Source organism: Sminthopsis crassicaudata, chromosome 6 (assembly GCF_048593235.1).
Source record: "Sminthopsis crassicaudata isolate SCR6 chromosome 6, ASM4859323v1, whole genome shotgun sequence".
In the NCBI taxonomy this organism is placed as follows: Eukaryota; Metazoa; Chordata; class Mammalia; order Dasyuromorphia; family Dasyuridae; genus Sminthopsis; species Sminthopsis crassicaudata.
The window spans coordinates 188,271,738-188,289,673 of record NC_133622.1 but is presented as its reverse complement, the minus strand read 5'-3'; the positions used below and the strand labels follow the sequence as shown (position 1 = coordinate 188,289,673).

Sequence of the window (17,936 nt, the reverse complement as noted above, 5' to 3'; positions counted from 1 at the left end):
CCAGATTTTATGGTCTTTTCACTATACTAAACTGCCTATTTATCAGAATTTTTCAACTACTTATAATTATTATAAAGTTAGTAGCTTTCAGCAAAAATAAACATTAAATATACAAATATATGTGAATGAGAATTAAAATGATCATATATGAAAAATATTATAATATTTCATTTAAATTACCTACTTTTTGAAAAAAAAAAGACAAAATTAGCCATTAAATTTACTTAGGTCATAAACCTTCAAAGAGGGGGAAAAAAGGGCAGAAGTAATCATGATGGAGAGTACCTCCAGACTGGTCATATCTATTCTCAGAGATTTCAGGAGGCATGTAGAAAAACAGATTATAGAACTATTCTCATATATGATTATTTCTTTCTTTCAAACAAATTGGCAATATATTACAATTTCCCCATTTTAATAACAAAGAAACCTCTCCTACTTTCTGGTAAATAGTAAATCTAGCAGAAAAGGGTCATGGTCGTTGTTCAGTAAAAAATATCTCATATATTTATTGCTGCACAGATGCACTGGGTAGCATAGAGGCTTTTATTCTAGTATTGGTGTTTCTTTTATTTCCATTTAACTGTCAATTCTGTGAACAGAAGGACCTTACCTTCTACTTTAGCAAAGTAGTTATGTGGTTTCCTCCATATAACAGGAGTGAGAGAGATATTGCTGACTACATTATGACTATTTTCTTTACAAAGGTAATGGCTCATTTGAAGAAAAAAGAGTTTGAAAATAAAAGAGAATTGACTATTTCATATTTGGTGTTAATCAACCCCCTAATGTGAGATTATGCATCTGTGATATCTGGCTGAAGAGAAACATCACACATCTTGACTTCTGCTGTGTAGATTGTAACCCAAATTGTAACTGTGCTCAACTTACTGTGTAATTTAAAAGATTCAATTGCTGGCAATCTTTACTGTGATTTAAATTTGAATCAAAACAAATTTAAAGAACAAATTTAAAGATAGGGGCATGAGTTGCTGATCTAGTCAAAGAAAGATAAAATTTTAATGAAGGATAAATTTAATAACATTGGAGTTCTTCCCATTTCTTTTTGGTATGTCGTATAAAATATCTATTTAATACTGAGCCTTATTATTACAGTGACTAAGAGATAATCTGTCAAGACTGAAGCTTTAGTTTCATGGGTAAAAATAAGGTATTCTCACAGAAAGAAAAAAAAGAGAGAAGAAAGAGAAAGAGGATTGATGACAATTTCATCTTCCACTTGATAAAGAAAGCAACAAGAAAAACACTCTTGAAAATCCTGACCAATGTAGGAAAAATTATCTGGAGATGTATTAATGGGAAAACTCTTGGGAGAAAGTAACTACATTATCTTAGAGTCGGTAATATAAAAAAGAAGGGAGAGGGAATGAATAAACAGCACAAAGCCTGGACTTTAAGAAAATCTACTGAAAAAATTAGAATTCCACAGTTAGCCATTCTAATGGCAAATGAATCTGAAAAGCTCAATAAAATCTGCAATGTAGTTTAAATACATTCTTATTTAATTTAATCCTCCAGGCAACCTTAAGAAGTAGGTACTATTATTATCCCCATTTTAAAGATGACAGAGCTGAGGCTCAGATAAGCTGAATGATTTGCCTATGTTTACATAGTTAATAAATGATTGACATGAGATTAGATGCAATTATTTAACTACATCAGCAAATTGGACAATTTTTTTAGGACAATTTTTAGAAAAACAAAACAAACAAAACATGGCAACCTTAACAAGTCATGGTCAAAATAACAATATAACTACTATCTATAGCTATATCAAATATCTATGTGGATATAAAATAGTATAACATTTTCTTCATAGTCGTCTTTTAGGAAGGTAATATGATTACTATCATATAGAAAATGAGGCACTGGAATTCTAAGTGGCTTGTCCAGAGTCACATAGTTGGAAGGACTGGGGATAAGACTTGAACCTAAGTCATTTTGATTACAATTCCAAAACATTTTCCAAGGACCAGGAAATTCCCATTATTCAAAGAAATACCAGTAGCACATGTCATGCATGTGATTCCTTGTATTGGGATCAAGAAGGTAACTGAAAGATGCCTCTGAGCCATACTGAAGCAGCAGTCAGTCAGTATCTGTTGCCCAAGAATCAGAAATCCAAGTGAGCTTGGAACAAAAGAGCCAAATGACAGAGCAGTGATCTCTTGTTGTGGTCCACAGGGGGATTAGTCAAAAAGTCCCAGACTCCCATTATTCATTGTCCTTCATTTTATCTCTAGTTTCTTTCTCTTCTTCCATCTAATTTTTAGATTTTATTGGAGGTCCAAAGAGTACCCCCGATAAAGAAAGAAGAAACTTTATGACAATGCATCTGTCATGTCAAATAATTTTCCAATATGCAACAGTTTGAATTATTGCTTTGACAAGTTTCCCTATTAACAGCCTCAAGCTGCTGCGTGAGTAAATTCAAGTATGTGACCCCATAATTCAGCTCACCTGTCTAGACATAAGTGGGTATTGTGGAAATAAAAATGAAACAGTGAACTTTCAAGAGATTACATGCTACTTGCTTTCATTAACCTGGATACTGGAAGAATTCCAAAGATATTTCCAAAGGTTAGAAAACTGTACTAAGAGCCATTTATAGGGCATCTCCAATAAAAATTATTTTCTGCATGACTGAGAATGTTAATTATAGTCTTGTGTAATTTATATTTTCATAGATTCTCTTCTCAGTAGTCTCGTCATCAAATAAAGTAATTGCTGAAGTCTTTCAAAGCAATTTATATGAACATCTCTCTTCTTCCTTTGACTTCTAAGTTTGAGTACTTTGTCCTCATCTAAACATCATAAATTGTACCATCATCTTCAGCATATGACCTTGTTCACCTGCAAACCCGACATTTCTTATTTGATATTCTTTTATAACCATCTTTATCCCTTGCCTCTTCTTTAAAATTTAGACTCCATTCATACCTTAAAGTTGGTAAATCCTACTTAACAGTGTTAAATTGCTTTGACAAAAAAAGGACATGAAAGATAATACCAGATGATGAATAAAAGAAAAACATTGCAAGTTAGGAAATATGTTCCCGGGTGGCCAAAATTCAGACTTGAAAAGCTTAAACTCCAGTATTTACAGACTTTATACTATGATAATTTAGTAGGATGTCAACCCACTTTCTTCTTCTCTTGAAGGGTAGTTGCCTAGGAGCTACCTACTAAATGACCCTCTCTGTGAGACCTGGAGTAGAGGTACCAGGAATGGGAAAAGGAGTTTTTTTTGACACTGTGGCATTGTCTCCCTAGTGACTTAACATGTACACATGTGTCTCAGTGGAGTGGAGTATGCAGAAACATTGAGATCCATGTGTGTACCTCATTTTTAGAGCAATATCTCCAGGCTGTAACCTTTATGGATACCTTGGATGTACTATTATAAATTGAAGTACAAAGGCGGGGGAGAAATTCTCATATTTTAATTAGAAAGTGGCTTGGCTTAAAAAAAAAAAAGGTTCTTAGAAAATGAGGTTTTGCAATGATGCAACTGATAAGACAGAAGTATATCATGTGTTTTAATTCACCTCTTAAAAATTGTCTAACATTCACCTAAATTCAAAGGTTGTTTGATTGGGATTCACCTTTAAGGTTGTTCATACCAGCAATGCCACCCTCTGCAATCAAAATTATCAGAGAGCTTTGAAAAATCACTTTAAAATATCAATGTGCAATAGAAATGTTGATTATGATTAATATAAAAATATATTTATATAAAATGATGCAGAGTAAGTAGTACCAAGTAAGCAGAACCAAGAAAACAATATGCACAAAGATTATGGTGATGGAAATAGAAAGAGCAACAAAAGAATAGAAATTTGTGATATAATAATGATATAATGAACTGCCCCACTCATTCCAGCTTCTCTACAGGAAAGGATATAGGCATGGGAAAACTGTGTGATAGCAGGCTTTTTTGATCTATTGATTAGTTTTGCTTAAATATTTTCCCCTTGTTTTTTGTTCTTTATTATCAGAGATGGCTTTCTTTAGAAAGAGGGAGGAAAACACTGGGAGATGTGGGTGAAATAAAAACAGAAGATATTTGTGTAAATTTATTTAAAAAGAAAACACCCCATACAAGTGATTTGCTCAAAGTTTAGGTCAAATTTTAAGCTACATTTTCTCTGCTGCAGTAAGAATAGCATTCTCTTTTACTTTGTTCTTTTTGACTTTTTGGAAAAAAAAATCTTATAGAAAAGGAAATATAATAATTTAAAGAAACAAAGGACTATCTTACTGTGACCTTGTAGCAAAGAGTTATGAATGGAAATATAAAAATGTTAAAGCCTCCTGATACAGAAATGTAACTAAAGTCTTATTTTCTTTGAATCTCCAAAATATTTCGTCAGTTAAGAAGAAAAGCATATGACTATGATTGTGAAGTTCCATAATATTAAGTTGGCATTTTAATTTTTTTTTCTAGAAGCAAATTCGTCCTGAGTGGTGTGAAATATTATATTTACAAGTTTATTTATTAGCTGTACCTGCCTGAGAAACTTAAGGAAATTCTTGGATAATTGTATTTCTTTCTACATTTAGTAATACTTCATATTATTTTGTGGGAGGGGATAGGAAAGAAAAGTAGCCTTGATTCTGAATAAACTCATAGCCTCTATTTTCAAAAGTTCTTCTCAAATCTTAAAAATATTCACCAACCTTGTTTTAAGATGTATTACCAAGTTCTTCAATTACTTGAAATTGGTGTCAACTAATCCCAAGTCCATATTTTTGTACAAAATGATCCCTTTTTGCAGTAGGAAGAGAGAAACTTCTTGACTACTGCATCATAATTATCTGAACCATGACTATCTGAATTGTCAGGAATGCTAACTGCCCTCTTTATTTACCTTCTTTCACTAATGAGACATCCTAAAGAGGCAGTTTTTCCCATTCTATTTCCTCCTATTCCATTCCTCTAATTTTACAATAATAGATGCTAAAAATGCTTAATTTCACTGTATTCGTTATATAGGCAGGCAATAAGAAAATCTAAACATTTTCCTCCTAGGTTCTTAACAGTTCTGTCTCCATTTACTGGACTTGAAAATGTTAATCTAATCAAGCAACAAATGTTTACTTTTGTAGACAAAGACAAAAAGGAAAAAGTCCTCTTTAAGAAGCTCACAGTCTATCAGAGAAGACTATATATGTATGTAAATATATATGTGTGTGTGTATATGTATATATATTTCTATAGACACACAAATATATATAAATCTATCTACATAGATCCAAAATAAATACCAGGCAGGGGGAGGGCAGGCTGGCAGCTAAGACACTAGGAAAAGTCTTATACAGAAAGATACTGGGACAGTGTTTTGAAGGAAACAAGGGATTCTAAGAGGCTGAAGTTAAGAATGGAGAGTATTTCAGACATGTGAGACAAGTAGAGTACAAATGCATGGTGATGGGAGATGACACAATGTGGCCAGCTAATCTGGATCTTAGTGTGCAAAAAGAGAGATAATGTATACTAAAGATGTAAAAATAATTTGGGAACAGGTTGTGAAGGTTTAAAAGCCATATTAGGAAATCTACAACTGATTTCAAAGGCAAATCAGAGCTATTTAAGTTCATTAAGCAGGAGAATGATATGGTTAGGGGACAGCTAGGTGGCTCACTAGAGAGAGTTCCAGGATTAGAGTCAGGAAGAGTCATCATCATGAGTTCAAATTCAGCCTCAGACAATGATTAGTCGTAAAATAAGCTGGAGAAGAAAATAGCAAACTACTCCAGTGTCTTTGGAAAAAAAAACTAAAAGGGGTCGTGAAGACCTTGATATGATTAAAATGATTGAACAGCCACAACTAGATGTGGTCAGACTTGCCCTCTAGGAAGTACAGAAGACTGCAGATAGCTTTGCTTCAAGTATATTTTTCTCAAAGTTCTCTACAAGGAAGCTCACTTTGCTAGCAGTGTGACAGAGGCAAAGAGACTAATAAGGAAACTACTGTTAGAATCCATGTAAGAAGGGATGAAGTTTTGAACCAAGGAGGTATCCTTGTAGAGAGTGAGGAATACATGGGAGAGATGTGGATGTAGAAGAGTGGGGAGATGACTGTCTGTCTGCAATGACATAGAGGGAAGGGTGCGGAGGACAACAAATATGCAAACTAGAGTGGTGAGGGAGCCTAGTGCTTTACAGAAACAGGGGACCCAAAAGACATGGAGTCTTGGGAAAGATAACAAGTTCTGTTTTAGACATGGTGAGCCTGAGTTGCTTACTGGGCATTGAGCCTGAAATGATCAATAAGCGGTTGGGATTATATACTCAGAGGGAGTTCAGGAGGGAGACTCAGAGGCTCAAACCAGAGCATACATATGCACATACACACACATTTGGGGGCTTCTTGCAACACATATGTATGCATATGTATAGGTATATATACACACACCCATATACATGGGAATTATCTGCAGAGATGATAAATCCCTGTGAGCTGATGAGGATCTGGGAAAGAGGTTATAGGGAGAGGAGAGAAAAGGAAAGGAAGGGGAGGAGAAGGGAGAAGAGAGGGAAGAGAAAATAAGGGAGAGGAGAGGAGAAAGGGAGAGGAAGAGGAGAGGAGAGAGACAGAGGAAAAAGGGAGAGGGATAAGGGAGGAGAGAGATACAGAGAGGAAAAAGGGAGAGGGAGAGGAAAACAGAGGGGATAAAAGAAGAAAAAAAGAGATGGGGGAGGGGAAGGAGCTGAGGGATGGGAAGTGAGGGGACAAGGAAGAGAGGAAGGCAAGGGCATGGGAAGGAGAGGGAAGAAGGAAGGAAAAAAGGGGAGGAGAGGGGAGAAGTGGGGAAAGAAGGGAAAAGGAGAGGAGAGAAGGAAAGAAAGAGGAGAGGGGAGAAGCGGGGAAGAAAAAGAAGAGAGGGGAAAGGAGGGAGTGATCTGGGAAGACACTTACAGTCAGAGAGTAGGATAAGAATCATAAACCTGAACAGAAGCCTGAGGAGGAAGGGTCAGTTAAGTGTGAGGAACACGGAAAGAAGAGAGCACCAAAGAGGCAAGGGTGGTCGCCAGTGACAAATGCTGCACAGGAGGTCATCAGAGTTGGCAAATGAGAGACTGAAGATGGAGAATAACTCCCCTGGCTTTTCCCTGGTATAACTGTTTCTGAATCCCTGCAATGTCTGTGTCAGCACCATGATGCTGGGGATGAGCACTTCCTGATTGCTTCATCGGGCTTGCAGCTGAGGATCTCTGACCTGCCATCTAGCACAATTTCATCTTGCCCCTGTGGCTCTGGGATCTGATTCTACCTGAGACTCCTATTAGAGCTATGCTTATTTGTCCCTGATCTTGTTCTCTGGGCAGCCTGATTCTACCTAGGCTCCATCCTCTAGGCTGGCAGTGTCTGGGGACTCTGCCTGTTACAGCTTTGATAGCCAAGCATGAAGGCTTTCCCGACATCACCATCTATTTTTGTCATGAGACATCAGACATTCTATTTTCAAGATACAACATGATGACAAAACAGCATTGTTGTAAAAAGCCTTTCATGTTCTAAATCACACTAGATCACTTCCATGACTTAAAAAAAAGGGGGACAATTTATTTCTTTGGATGTATTTGGTGTTTTGTAAAGGAAATCAGAGTCAGAATCAAGAAGTTTCGGTTCTACAACTAACGGTATTACTAATGAGCTATGTGACTTGATGCAAGTCACTTAAGTTTTCCATGCCTTATTATCTTCATCTCTTAAGTGGGGATAATAATTTACCTTACTTGAAAAAGTTATTGAAAAAATTAAATATTAAAATATAAGCAAATGTTCTTTGAAAAGCATAAATTCTATGCAAAATATTATTATTTAATATCATTTTAAAACAATCCTAGTTTCTGTCATCTTCTACAATTTATATACCACATTATCAGATTTTCTCAAAGTCATCTGACTTTTTCAAAGGCACCAAAAAAATTAGCTAAACTTCCCAAATATTGCCTAATACTTACCATACAATGGCTAACCTTGGAATTGTAAACATTAATGCTGGTTCATAGTCATCAATCATATCTTGCGTGAGGTATCCAAGCTTTAAAGCTCTAGCCAATTAAAGAAAAAGAAAATATTAATAACGTGTTACTTTTTCTGCAGTCAGAAAATTTGTAATTTCAAGAAATAAGGGAAAACATAAAGTAATCATTGCTGCCAAATTTTAAAAAATCAATTCACTGACCCAAATGTAAAAATCCTTCCCCCCAATCCAGTTCAACATACACCATAAACAATGCACTAACTAGTGTTACAGCATATGCTAAGCTTGCCATTTTCCTTGGTGATGTCATTGTTAATAACTGATATCTTATACCTGTATTCCTGGTCCCACAATTCCTTATAATGCCATTATTAAATTCTAAAACCTTTTCAATCAGGAAAACTACAAAAAAATGACCTTTATTCCCCAAACTAGTTCACTAATAGAGAACTGTTTTGCAAGTAAGTCAAGACTTTGAGAAAGCAACTTTCTCCTGTCAAAGCAGTATTACACTCATGAATCCAGAATTATGGTCCCCAAGGAGTCATGAATGAATGAATAAATGAAAAGAACTGTCATAATCTCTGAGGATACAAATAGAAAAAGTGAGATGGTCTCTGATATCCAGAAGCTTCAACTCTAACTAGGAGAAGTCAGCTTCAAAAGGTCCGGAAGTCTAAAAGGGTCTGGTTTCAGGAGTAGATGACAAAGTCTAGGAGTCAACAGGGACATAATCTGTCCCTTTTTCTCCACTTCAACAATGACTACAGTCCAGGTTTTTATCCACTCCTGTCAAAACTACAGCATTAGCCTTCTAATTGGTTTCTTTAGTTTCTACTTTTCCTCCCTCTAATCCTTTATTCACACAGTTGTTACAATATTCTTTCTAGAGTCTAAGTAATTCTCCTACTTATTTGCCTTCAATGGGTCCCTACTGCTTTAGGATAAAATATGAATTTCTCAACCTGACATTTAAAGTCCTCTATGATCTGGCTTCTGTTTATCTTTCCTGACCTATGTCATGTTTCTTTTCATACACTTTATGTTCCAGGGAAACTAGATTACTGGCTAATCCATAAATTCAATATTCCATTTTCATTCTCTGAGCCTTCATAGGATCTGTCCTCAAAATCTAGAATCCTTTTCTTCATTCAAGCTTCACCAAATACGTAAAGTCTTTCCTACCCCAGCACTATAGATGTTCTCTCCCTCCTTAGATGACTTCCTAGTTCTTCATGTATGGTTATGATCTATTTTTCGTCCATTTCCCTTGAAACCTGCCCTGATGAAACATAAGCTCCTTAAATGCAATGATTATTTCATTTTTGCTTTTCTATCTTACTGTGTCCTATACATACCAGTTTTTTTTTAAATGAATGTTGTCAAACTAAACAGAATCAATGAAAGGGCCCTGAAGAAATGAATATTAACTTTAATTTTATAAGATTCAACCTATCCTTCCAACCTATTTGAATTTTTTGCAAATAACTGCTGACTCCATTAAAGTAGGCTTACCTTTCTTTGTATCTCCGATATTTAGCTCAGAGTTTAGCACAAAGTAAGTGTGTAATAAATGCTTGTTGACTGACTGGCTGATGTTTTATCTCCATCTAAATAATTTATCATGGGCTACATAAGAAGTCTCAAAATTTTCAATACTGATCTAGCAAGGTCCTATGTAGCTATTTTGGGTCTTCATGTTCCACAGAAAAGCAGACTAACTCTCCCACCCATCCCCACCTCATCCCTTGTGAAATGATATTTCATAATCATCAGTTATGTTAATCTTAAATTGTTAAAAGATTAAAATGTGGACAAACACAAAACATAATGAATTGGTTACTTATGTTGTATTCTTACCTCTCCACTGTTTCACAAAAAAGCACGATTACCTCCTGTTGTACATAATATTCCTTTGGAGACTTTACAGGTACCATAGCTGAAACATAACTAAAAAAACAACAACAACAAAGTATTATGTTTTAGTTATAAAATGCTGTAATTTTGTCTCTTCAAACAGTTCAATATTTTTGATTAAAACCAAATAAATGAATAAACACTTTAATTATAATATCATTCTCTTTGGGTGGATAATTTCACAAATGCAATTTTAAATGAGAGTAAAAATGAAAATCATTCATGATTATATCTGCTTAGTTACTGAAGGGAGTGACAGATCTATTAATTATTTTCTAGGTAATAATATTCTGGAATATTAATTGTGACTTGAGTTCATTAAAATTGTTTACTTGTCCTCTCAATGTTGCAGAATGGTTTGTTTCTTGACATTACTAATAAGAAAACAATGAGAAATGAGAACTATAATACTGTGATTTCTATAAAAATTTTAAGTTAGTTAAAACATCACTATTTGAACACCAAAACACAAAAGAAATAGCAAACTAGTTACAGTAATGAAGAATCAAGTCTTGTAGTAGGTACCAATTCAAATGACAAAATGCAGGAATGTTTTTTAAAATTTAATCTGTCTCCTCAAGGTTTTGCCTCTTTCTTTCTTTCTTTTTTTTTTTTATTCATTTTTCCAAATTATCCCCTCCCTCCCTCCCTCCACTCCCTCCCTCCCTCCACTCCCTCCCCCCGATGGTTTTGCCTCTTTCTTGATGGTAGTATACATTCTCTATTTCCAAAGTGCAATTATGGTTTCAAACCAACTGTCTTGTTTCCTTTTACATAAAGTCATGGGGTACATTGTATTACTGATTCTGATTGTGTAAGTTATATCAGTTCACATAAGTTTCCAGATGTTTCTGGAAATTTTTCATATTTGTTGTTTCTTATGGTAGAATACTATCACACTATTCCACAATCTATTTTTTAAGTGTTCTTTACTACTATAAGAAGTATGCCTATAAATATTTTGGTGTAGCTGAAGCCTTTGTTGTTGTTATTGTTGATAATTTTATATGAGCTAGAAATGGAAAAATTGTGTAGCATTAAAAAAATTTCAAGCTGGTCCTTGAAACCAAAACACATTTTCTTAACACTAATATTCTTTCCTATAATGCTATGTATGGATCTATGCTAAGGAATATGGATCATAATGGTATAATTTCTGAAGAAGCAGAACTGTGAGTGACCCAAAGCACAAAAAGGAACCCTATAATAATTATGAAAAACTGTAACCTATTAATAGGGATAACATGCATATAAGAAGTGGCAGAAAAGGGAGAATCTCTCCTTAACAACTTAAGGAACTACAGTAACAGTCAATGGTCATTTTGGATCATGCCTTAATAATAATGGCAATACTCCCAAAAGTCAGGGTTATCAATGACAAAGTAAAGCAAAATAAAAGAAAAAAATTCTAGAATATCAAGGGACACAATGAAAAAAAGGTAGGAATGAAAGAGAAATAGAAGATCTAAAATCCCAGACATCACTGTATATTATAAAATGGTAATAATCAAAACCATTTGGCACTGTTTAAAAATAAACAACAAACAGAAAGATGTATCAATGGAACAAAACAAAACAAAACAAAACAGAAATAATTGAACTGAATTCAGTGTTCTATAAACCTAAAAAACATACATTACCCCAGGCAAAAAGATTCTACTTAACAAAAATTGCTGGAATAACTAGAAAGCATGGAAAAAACATAGTTAAAACCAAGATCTTATACCTCATGCAACATTAACCTCAAAATGGTTATTTTACTGAATATTAAAGCTTACACCATAAAAGTCAGAAGAGAAGCAAATTAAATATCTTTCACAGCTATGGATAAGAATTGAATTTTAAACCAAATAAAAGACAGAGATGATTACAAAAGACAAAGTAGATGATTTCAATCACATGAAATTGAAAGGCTTTCACATAAACTAAGTTAAATAACAAGGGAAGTGACTGGGGAAAAAATCTTTTTATAATATATATATATATATATATGTATATGTATGTATGTATGTATGTATACACACAAATCTCTTATAAAGATCTGATATCAAGATATATAGGGTAACTAACAGAAATATAATAAGACTAAAAGCCATTCTTTAATAGAAAAGTGGCTAAATATTAATAGTTTTTAAAGGAAGAATCTCAAACTATTAACAATTACATGAAAGAATACACCAAATTATTAATAATAAGAGAAAGACAAACCAAAATAATTCTGAGATGCCATCTCACATCTCATATATTGACAATGATAGTTAAGGGCTGATTGAAAGACAGGCATATTGATGCACTATTTGTAGAGATGTGAAGTAGTATAACCATTCAGGAAATAATTTTATAATCATGCTTAAAAATGACTAAAATTTTTAACAAAAATAAATCAATTCTGAAGTATTCATTAAGTACCCTACTATGTGCTAGGGCACTGGGGCTACAAGTAAAGAAGATGGAAATTATGAGATGGAATAATTTCTGCTCCCAATGAACATACATCCTAAGGGAGGAACACCACATTTACATATAAAAATACACTTTTAAAGTAAAAACATATATAAAATAGTTCTTCACATGGTATTTTGGGAGGGAGGATACTAGCAATTGGAAGGGATAGGGAAAGATTTCATGTAGAAGATGGTGTTTGAGTAGTATCTTAAAAGAGAAGAGAAACTCTATAAGTAGAGGCAAGGAGGGATCACATTCCAGGTATGAGGGACAGTCATAGAAAATAGACATGAAAAATGGAATGTGTATAAAGAAGAACAAAGAGAAGGCCAGTTTGGCTGTATTCAACAGTTTAGGAGAGGGGTCAAAAAGATAAGTTAGGTTCAAACATACCAGAAGACCTTAAAAACTTAAAAAAAATTAGTTTATTATTAAGATAATTATATATCCCAAGGATAATAAAAAGAAAGGCCCATATACACTAAAAAATATTTAATGTAACTTTTTGTAGTTGTGAAGAACTATAAACAACTAGATGTCCATCAAATGTATAATGGTTAAACAAATTATGATGCATTTATCTAGAGGAATATTACCATGCTGTAAGAAATAATAAGCATGGCAGAGAAACACGTGAAGGTTGAAATGAAACAGACTAGTTGATTAGTCTGATTAGGACTAGATTAGGAATAGATTAGGTTCACGAGATAAAACAGTCAATAACTATAGCAATCTAATGTTTGAAAATCCAAAGACCCCAGCTTTTGGGATAAGAATTCACTATTTGATAAAAACTACTGGGAAAATTGGAAACTAGTATGGCATAAACTATGCATTGACCCATAACTAATACCATATACCAAGATAAGGCTGAAATGGGTTCATGATCTAGACATAAAGAATGAGATTATAAATAAATTAGAAGAACATAGGATAGTTTATCTCTTATACCTGTAGAGGAGGAAAGAATTTGTGACCAAAGAACTAGAGATCATTATTGATTACAGAATAGAAAATGTTGATTATATAAAGTTAAAAAGTTTTTGTGCAAATAAAACTAATTCAGACAAGATTAGAAGGGAAGCAATAAACTGGGAAAATATTTTTATATTCAAAGATTCTGATAAATGCCTCATTTCCAAAATATATAGAGAATTGGCTCAAATTTATAAGAAATCAAGCTATTCTCCAATTGACAAATGTTTGTCAAAGGATATGAACAGACAATTTTCAGATGAAGAAATTGGAACTATTTCTAGTCATATGAAAAGATGCTCTAAATCACTATTGATCAGAGAAATGCAAATTAAAACAACTCTGAGATACCACTACATACCTCTCAAATTGACTAACATTACAGGAAAAGATAGTGACCAATGTTGGAGGGGATGAGGGAAAACTGGGACACTAATACATTGTTGGTGGAACTGTGAACGAATCCAACCATTTTGGAGAGCAATTTGGAACTATGTCCAAAAAGTTATCAAACTGTGCATACCTTTTGATCCAGAAGCGTTGCTACTGGATTTGTATCCCAAAGAGATCTTAAAGAAGGGAAAGGGACCTGTATGTGCAAACTCTCTTTGTAGTGGCTAGAAACTGGAAACCGAGTGGATACCCATCAATTGGAGAATGGCTGAATAGATTGTGGTATATGAATGTTATGGAATATTATTTTTCTGTAAGAAACAATCAGCAGGATGATTTCAGAGAGGCCTGGAGAGACTTATGTGAACTGATGCTAAGTGAAATAAGCAGAACCAGGAGATCATTGTACACGGCAACAACAAGATTATACAATGATGAACTCCAATGGACATGGCTCTTTTCAACAATGAGATGATTCAAACTAGTTCCAATTGTTCATTAAAGAAGAGAATCAGCTACACCCAGAGTGAAAACTATGAGAAATGAGTGTGGACCACAACATAGCAGTTCCATTCTTTCTGTTATTGTTTGCTTGCATTTTTGTTTTCTTTCTCAGGTTTTTTTTTTCTTTTATTCTAGATCCAATTTTTCTTGTGCAGCAAGATAATTGTATAAATATGTATACATATATTGGATTTAACATATACTTAAACATATTAAACCTGTATTGGACTACCTGCCATCTAGGGGAAAAGGTGGGGGGGGGGGGGAGAAAAGTTGGAACAGAAGGTTTTGCAAGGGTCAGTGTTGAAAAATTACCCATGCATATGTTTTGTAAATAAAAAGATATAATAATAAAAATTTTTTAAAAAGAGAGTAGGTCACAAAAAATGTTTAGTGCCACTCCTCTAAAGGAAGGTCTCCTGCAAGATGGGTATATAAAAGAGCATGGACAAGATTTGCACATGATGAAAAGGGAATAAGAATTTGATATACTCTGATTGGAGGAAGTATTCACATTAATGAGATCATGAATCTACTGAAACATAATAAATGTTTAACAAATGTTTGATTAAGTGATTGGTTTCACACATTGGTGAAGAGGGAATCCCAAAATTGAAAATCCTTAAAGGAGAAAACTTCCTTCCACTCTGCTTCAGTGAGGGGATTCTACCCCAAGCACAATTTCGTCTTTGTTAGCTGGGTGGGGCCAGCTCAGTCCCAAAACCCACTGAATTCAATTCAAATTCTAACCCTAGCTGAAACTCAGCGAAGAGCCATTATGGGATTCCACCCACGAGTCCCCTTCAGCTTGTAGCCAAAACCCCCTATTATAAAAGAGCCAGACTAAAACCCTCTATTTTCAGAGGGTCTAAGCATGCCAACACCATGCCTGGCACCCCAAGGACTCTACCCAATGGAATGTTTCCAGTGTCCTTCTCTCTTTATCCTCACCTATTTCCTTAACTAGATTTTAACATTACTTACAATCTCCATAATAAACCTCTTTTATCAATCTAGATTTTCGGGTCTGTAAATTCCTTTACAGAGAACTGCTTGCACTGCCACTAGACTTCATTTAGATTTGGGTACCCCAAATCTAGACCTCATCATTGGTACTTACCCACAACTAGAATGACCTTCATCATATTATTAATTTTTTGGCCATTCAACTTGTTACAAGAACTTGCTTAGGAAATGAATATAAACCTCAATATGAATAAACTTCAGAGCTTTGAAAATTTAGTCAAAGTCATAGAAAAGTAATCTGAAAGTTGTACTTGTAAATGTTAATTGTAGGTATTTATAGAATTTTAAATTTACCTCAACTCAAATTCAGCAAATAGGACATCAAAATGTTTGAGAGACTCTTTCATTTTTTCAGTATAAATGTTTAAATCTCTTAAGGCTTGGTCCCGAATGAGGTTTCTAAGTTCTTCCAAACTACGCGTCAGATCTTTAGCTAGTGGCCTCATAGCCATGCTTTCTATTTCACGATTCATGATAATAGAACCTGCAGACAAGCACTGTTAAAACAGGAGAGGTGAAAAAGTTAGGATTTAAACTACAAAAGTAATTATTACACATACACAGACACAGACACAGACAGACACACACACACACACACGTTGTTATGACTGTCCAAAAGATACAACATTAGATAGTAATATATCTTATTGGCCCTGATTCTCATTATTAGAAAACATCTCATTATTTAGAAAACAAAAACTGTTTCTAAGAAAATATCTTGCCAAACTGAAAAAAAGCCTTAAAATTAATTTGTTTTTTCCTACATGATTTTTAAATTCCTGTTTTTGTGAATTTATTTACTTGTCTAAAATGCATCAACTGCTGAAAAAAAAGGCAACCTCTAATTCTAATAATGTTACAAACATTTGTTGTGCTGTTATATAGTATAAAGATACTTCTAAGAGAGCATTCTCTTTTCTTATGCCAGTCAAATAAATTTTTACTAATATGTAAAAACAGAGATAAACAAAGCTAGGGCAATGACTTCCTATCCTTAATGTCATCTATTTATTTAACAGACTTCCAAGAATATTCTTCAATCTCCTTTCTCTCAAGCCAAGTCAGAGTTTCACAATTAATATGTCCTAGAGTACATTGCTATGTTTAACATATATTGAATGGGGGTAGGTAAATTGTACAATGAATAGAGAACAGGGCCTGGGGTCAAGAACAGATGAGTTCAAATCCACCTTCAGATGCCAACTAAGAGTATGATCCTCATCAAGTCACTTCACTCTATTTGCCTCAGTTTCCTCATTTGTAAAATGAGCTGGCCTACAAATGGGAGCATCCAGAATCAGACGTGACTAAAATGATTCAACAACAACAACAAATGGGAATAATAACAGCACTTACCTCCCCAAGGTTGTTGTGAGGGTTTGTAAAGTACTTACCACAGTACCCTGCACATAAAAGACACTACACAAATATTAGGTATTGTTACTATTGAAAGAAGCAATAAATACCAGAGGGAAGGGGGAGCAGCTGAATGGTGAAGTGGATAGAGCATTGGTCTTAAAGTCAGGAGGGCTTCAGTTCAAATGTAGCCTCAGACACTTAATACTTACTAATTGTGTGACCCCCAATTTCCTCTCAAAAAAATACTAAAGGGAAGGAGAAACCTGGAGAGAGGTGGTTTGGTGATTTTTTTGGGGAAAAAGTAGAAGATATAAAATCTATTTCCTCTCACAGTCTTGATGTCAATAGTAAAAATTAGACTGTTTAAAAATTAGACTAGATCAGGGGTTCTTAACTTATTTGTGATTCCCAAATGGGGTCATAAAGAATCAGACATAACTGACTAAACAGTTTTAAACTCTAGGAGGTAACAAATCATTTAACTTTTCAGAATCAGCTCCCTTTCTCCTCTAATACTAATGTTGTGAAGGTCTCAAATCTTCAAGAAAATAAAGTTTACCTTATTAAAAAATTGAGTACTCACGACCTAAGGAAATAAGTCTAATTGGCATGCTTAGAAAAATGACATTTATTAATAGCAGTCCCACCAAAATGAAATTTTGAAATTAAAAAAAAAAATCAGTTTTTTTAAAAGGCTCAGTTATTCCAAAATGTTATCAACAGATTAAATTTACTTAAATTTTTTTTATTTTCAAAATTGAGAAACACACACACACACACACATATATATATACATATATATGTAGGCATATAATATGTAAATTAAAGCTATCTTTCCCAGTTGTTTGTTCTTTTACTTACTAAAAATAATCAATTGTCTTCTTAAAAAAAAAAAGTAATTCTGAGAACAGACAGAAATTTGTCCAATTTAAATCTTATTTTCTTTAATACATGAATGGAAAAAATTGATGTTCATGTCGTGGTGTAGTGGAAAGAGCCCTGGGCTGGGGGGGGGGGGAGGAAGGGGGTGGGAAGGGGGAGGAGAGTTAAAAGACCTAGATTCACATCCCAGTTCCTCCATCTCCTAGCTATGTGGCCTGGGGTAAACTGTTTAACTTCCTTCTGACTCAGATTGCTCAACTGAAAAATGACAAGAATAACTGTTTTATCTCCTTTAAAAAAACTGCTTTGAAGAAAGCAAGCTGAAAAACTTAGACAGACATGAGCTATGCTGTTTCAGTTTCAAGTATTAAGAGAAAAAAAATATATTTGTTGGCTATATACATCACAAAAACAAAATC

The 17,936-nt window shown here is 34.1% G+C and overlaps 1 protein-coding gene across 6 annotated transcripts in view; it reads right to left on the bottom strand.

Moving 5' to 3' along the window:
- The window catches only part of ZFYVE28 (zinc finger FYVE-type containing 28), a 186,373-nt gene that overhangs the window by 104,847 nt on the left and 63,590 nt on the right, over nt 1–17,936 (bottom strand). For all 6 annotated transcript variants that reach the window (XR_012483577.1, XR_012483578.1, XR_012483579.1 and 3 more), the window contains exons 4-6: nt 15,571–15,773; nt 9,877–9,966; nt 7,994–8,083 (exon numbers count right to left, since the gene is read on the bottom strand). Coding sequence is in view for 3 of the 6 variants with exons in the window: in XM_074276110.1 (XP_074132211.1) it covers nt 7,994–8,083; nt 9,877–9,966; nt 15,571–15,773 (383 nt within the window). In the remaining 3 variants the exon portion in view is untranslated. The remainder of the gene's footprint in view (nt 1–7,993; nt 8,084–9,876; nt 9,967–15,570; nt 15,774–17,936) is intronic.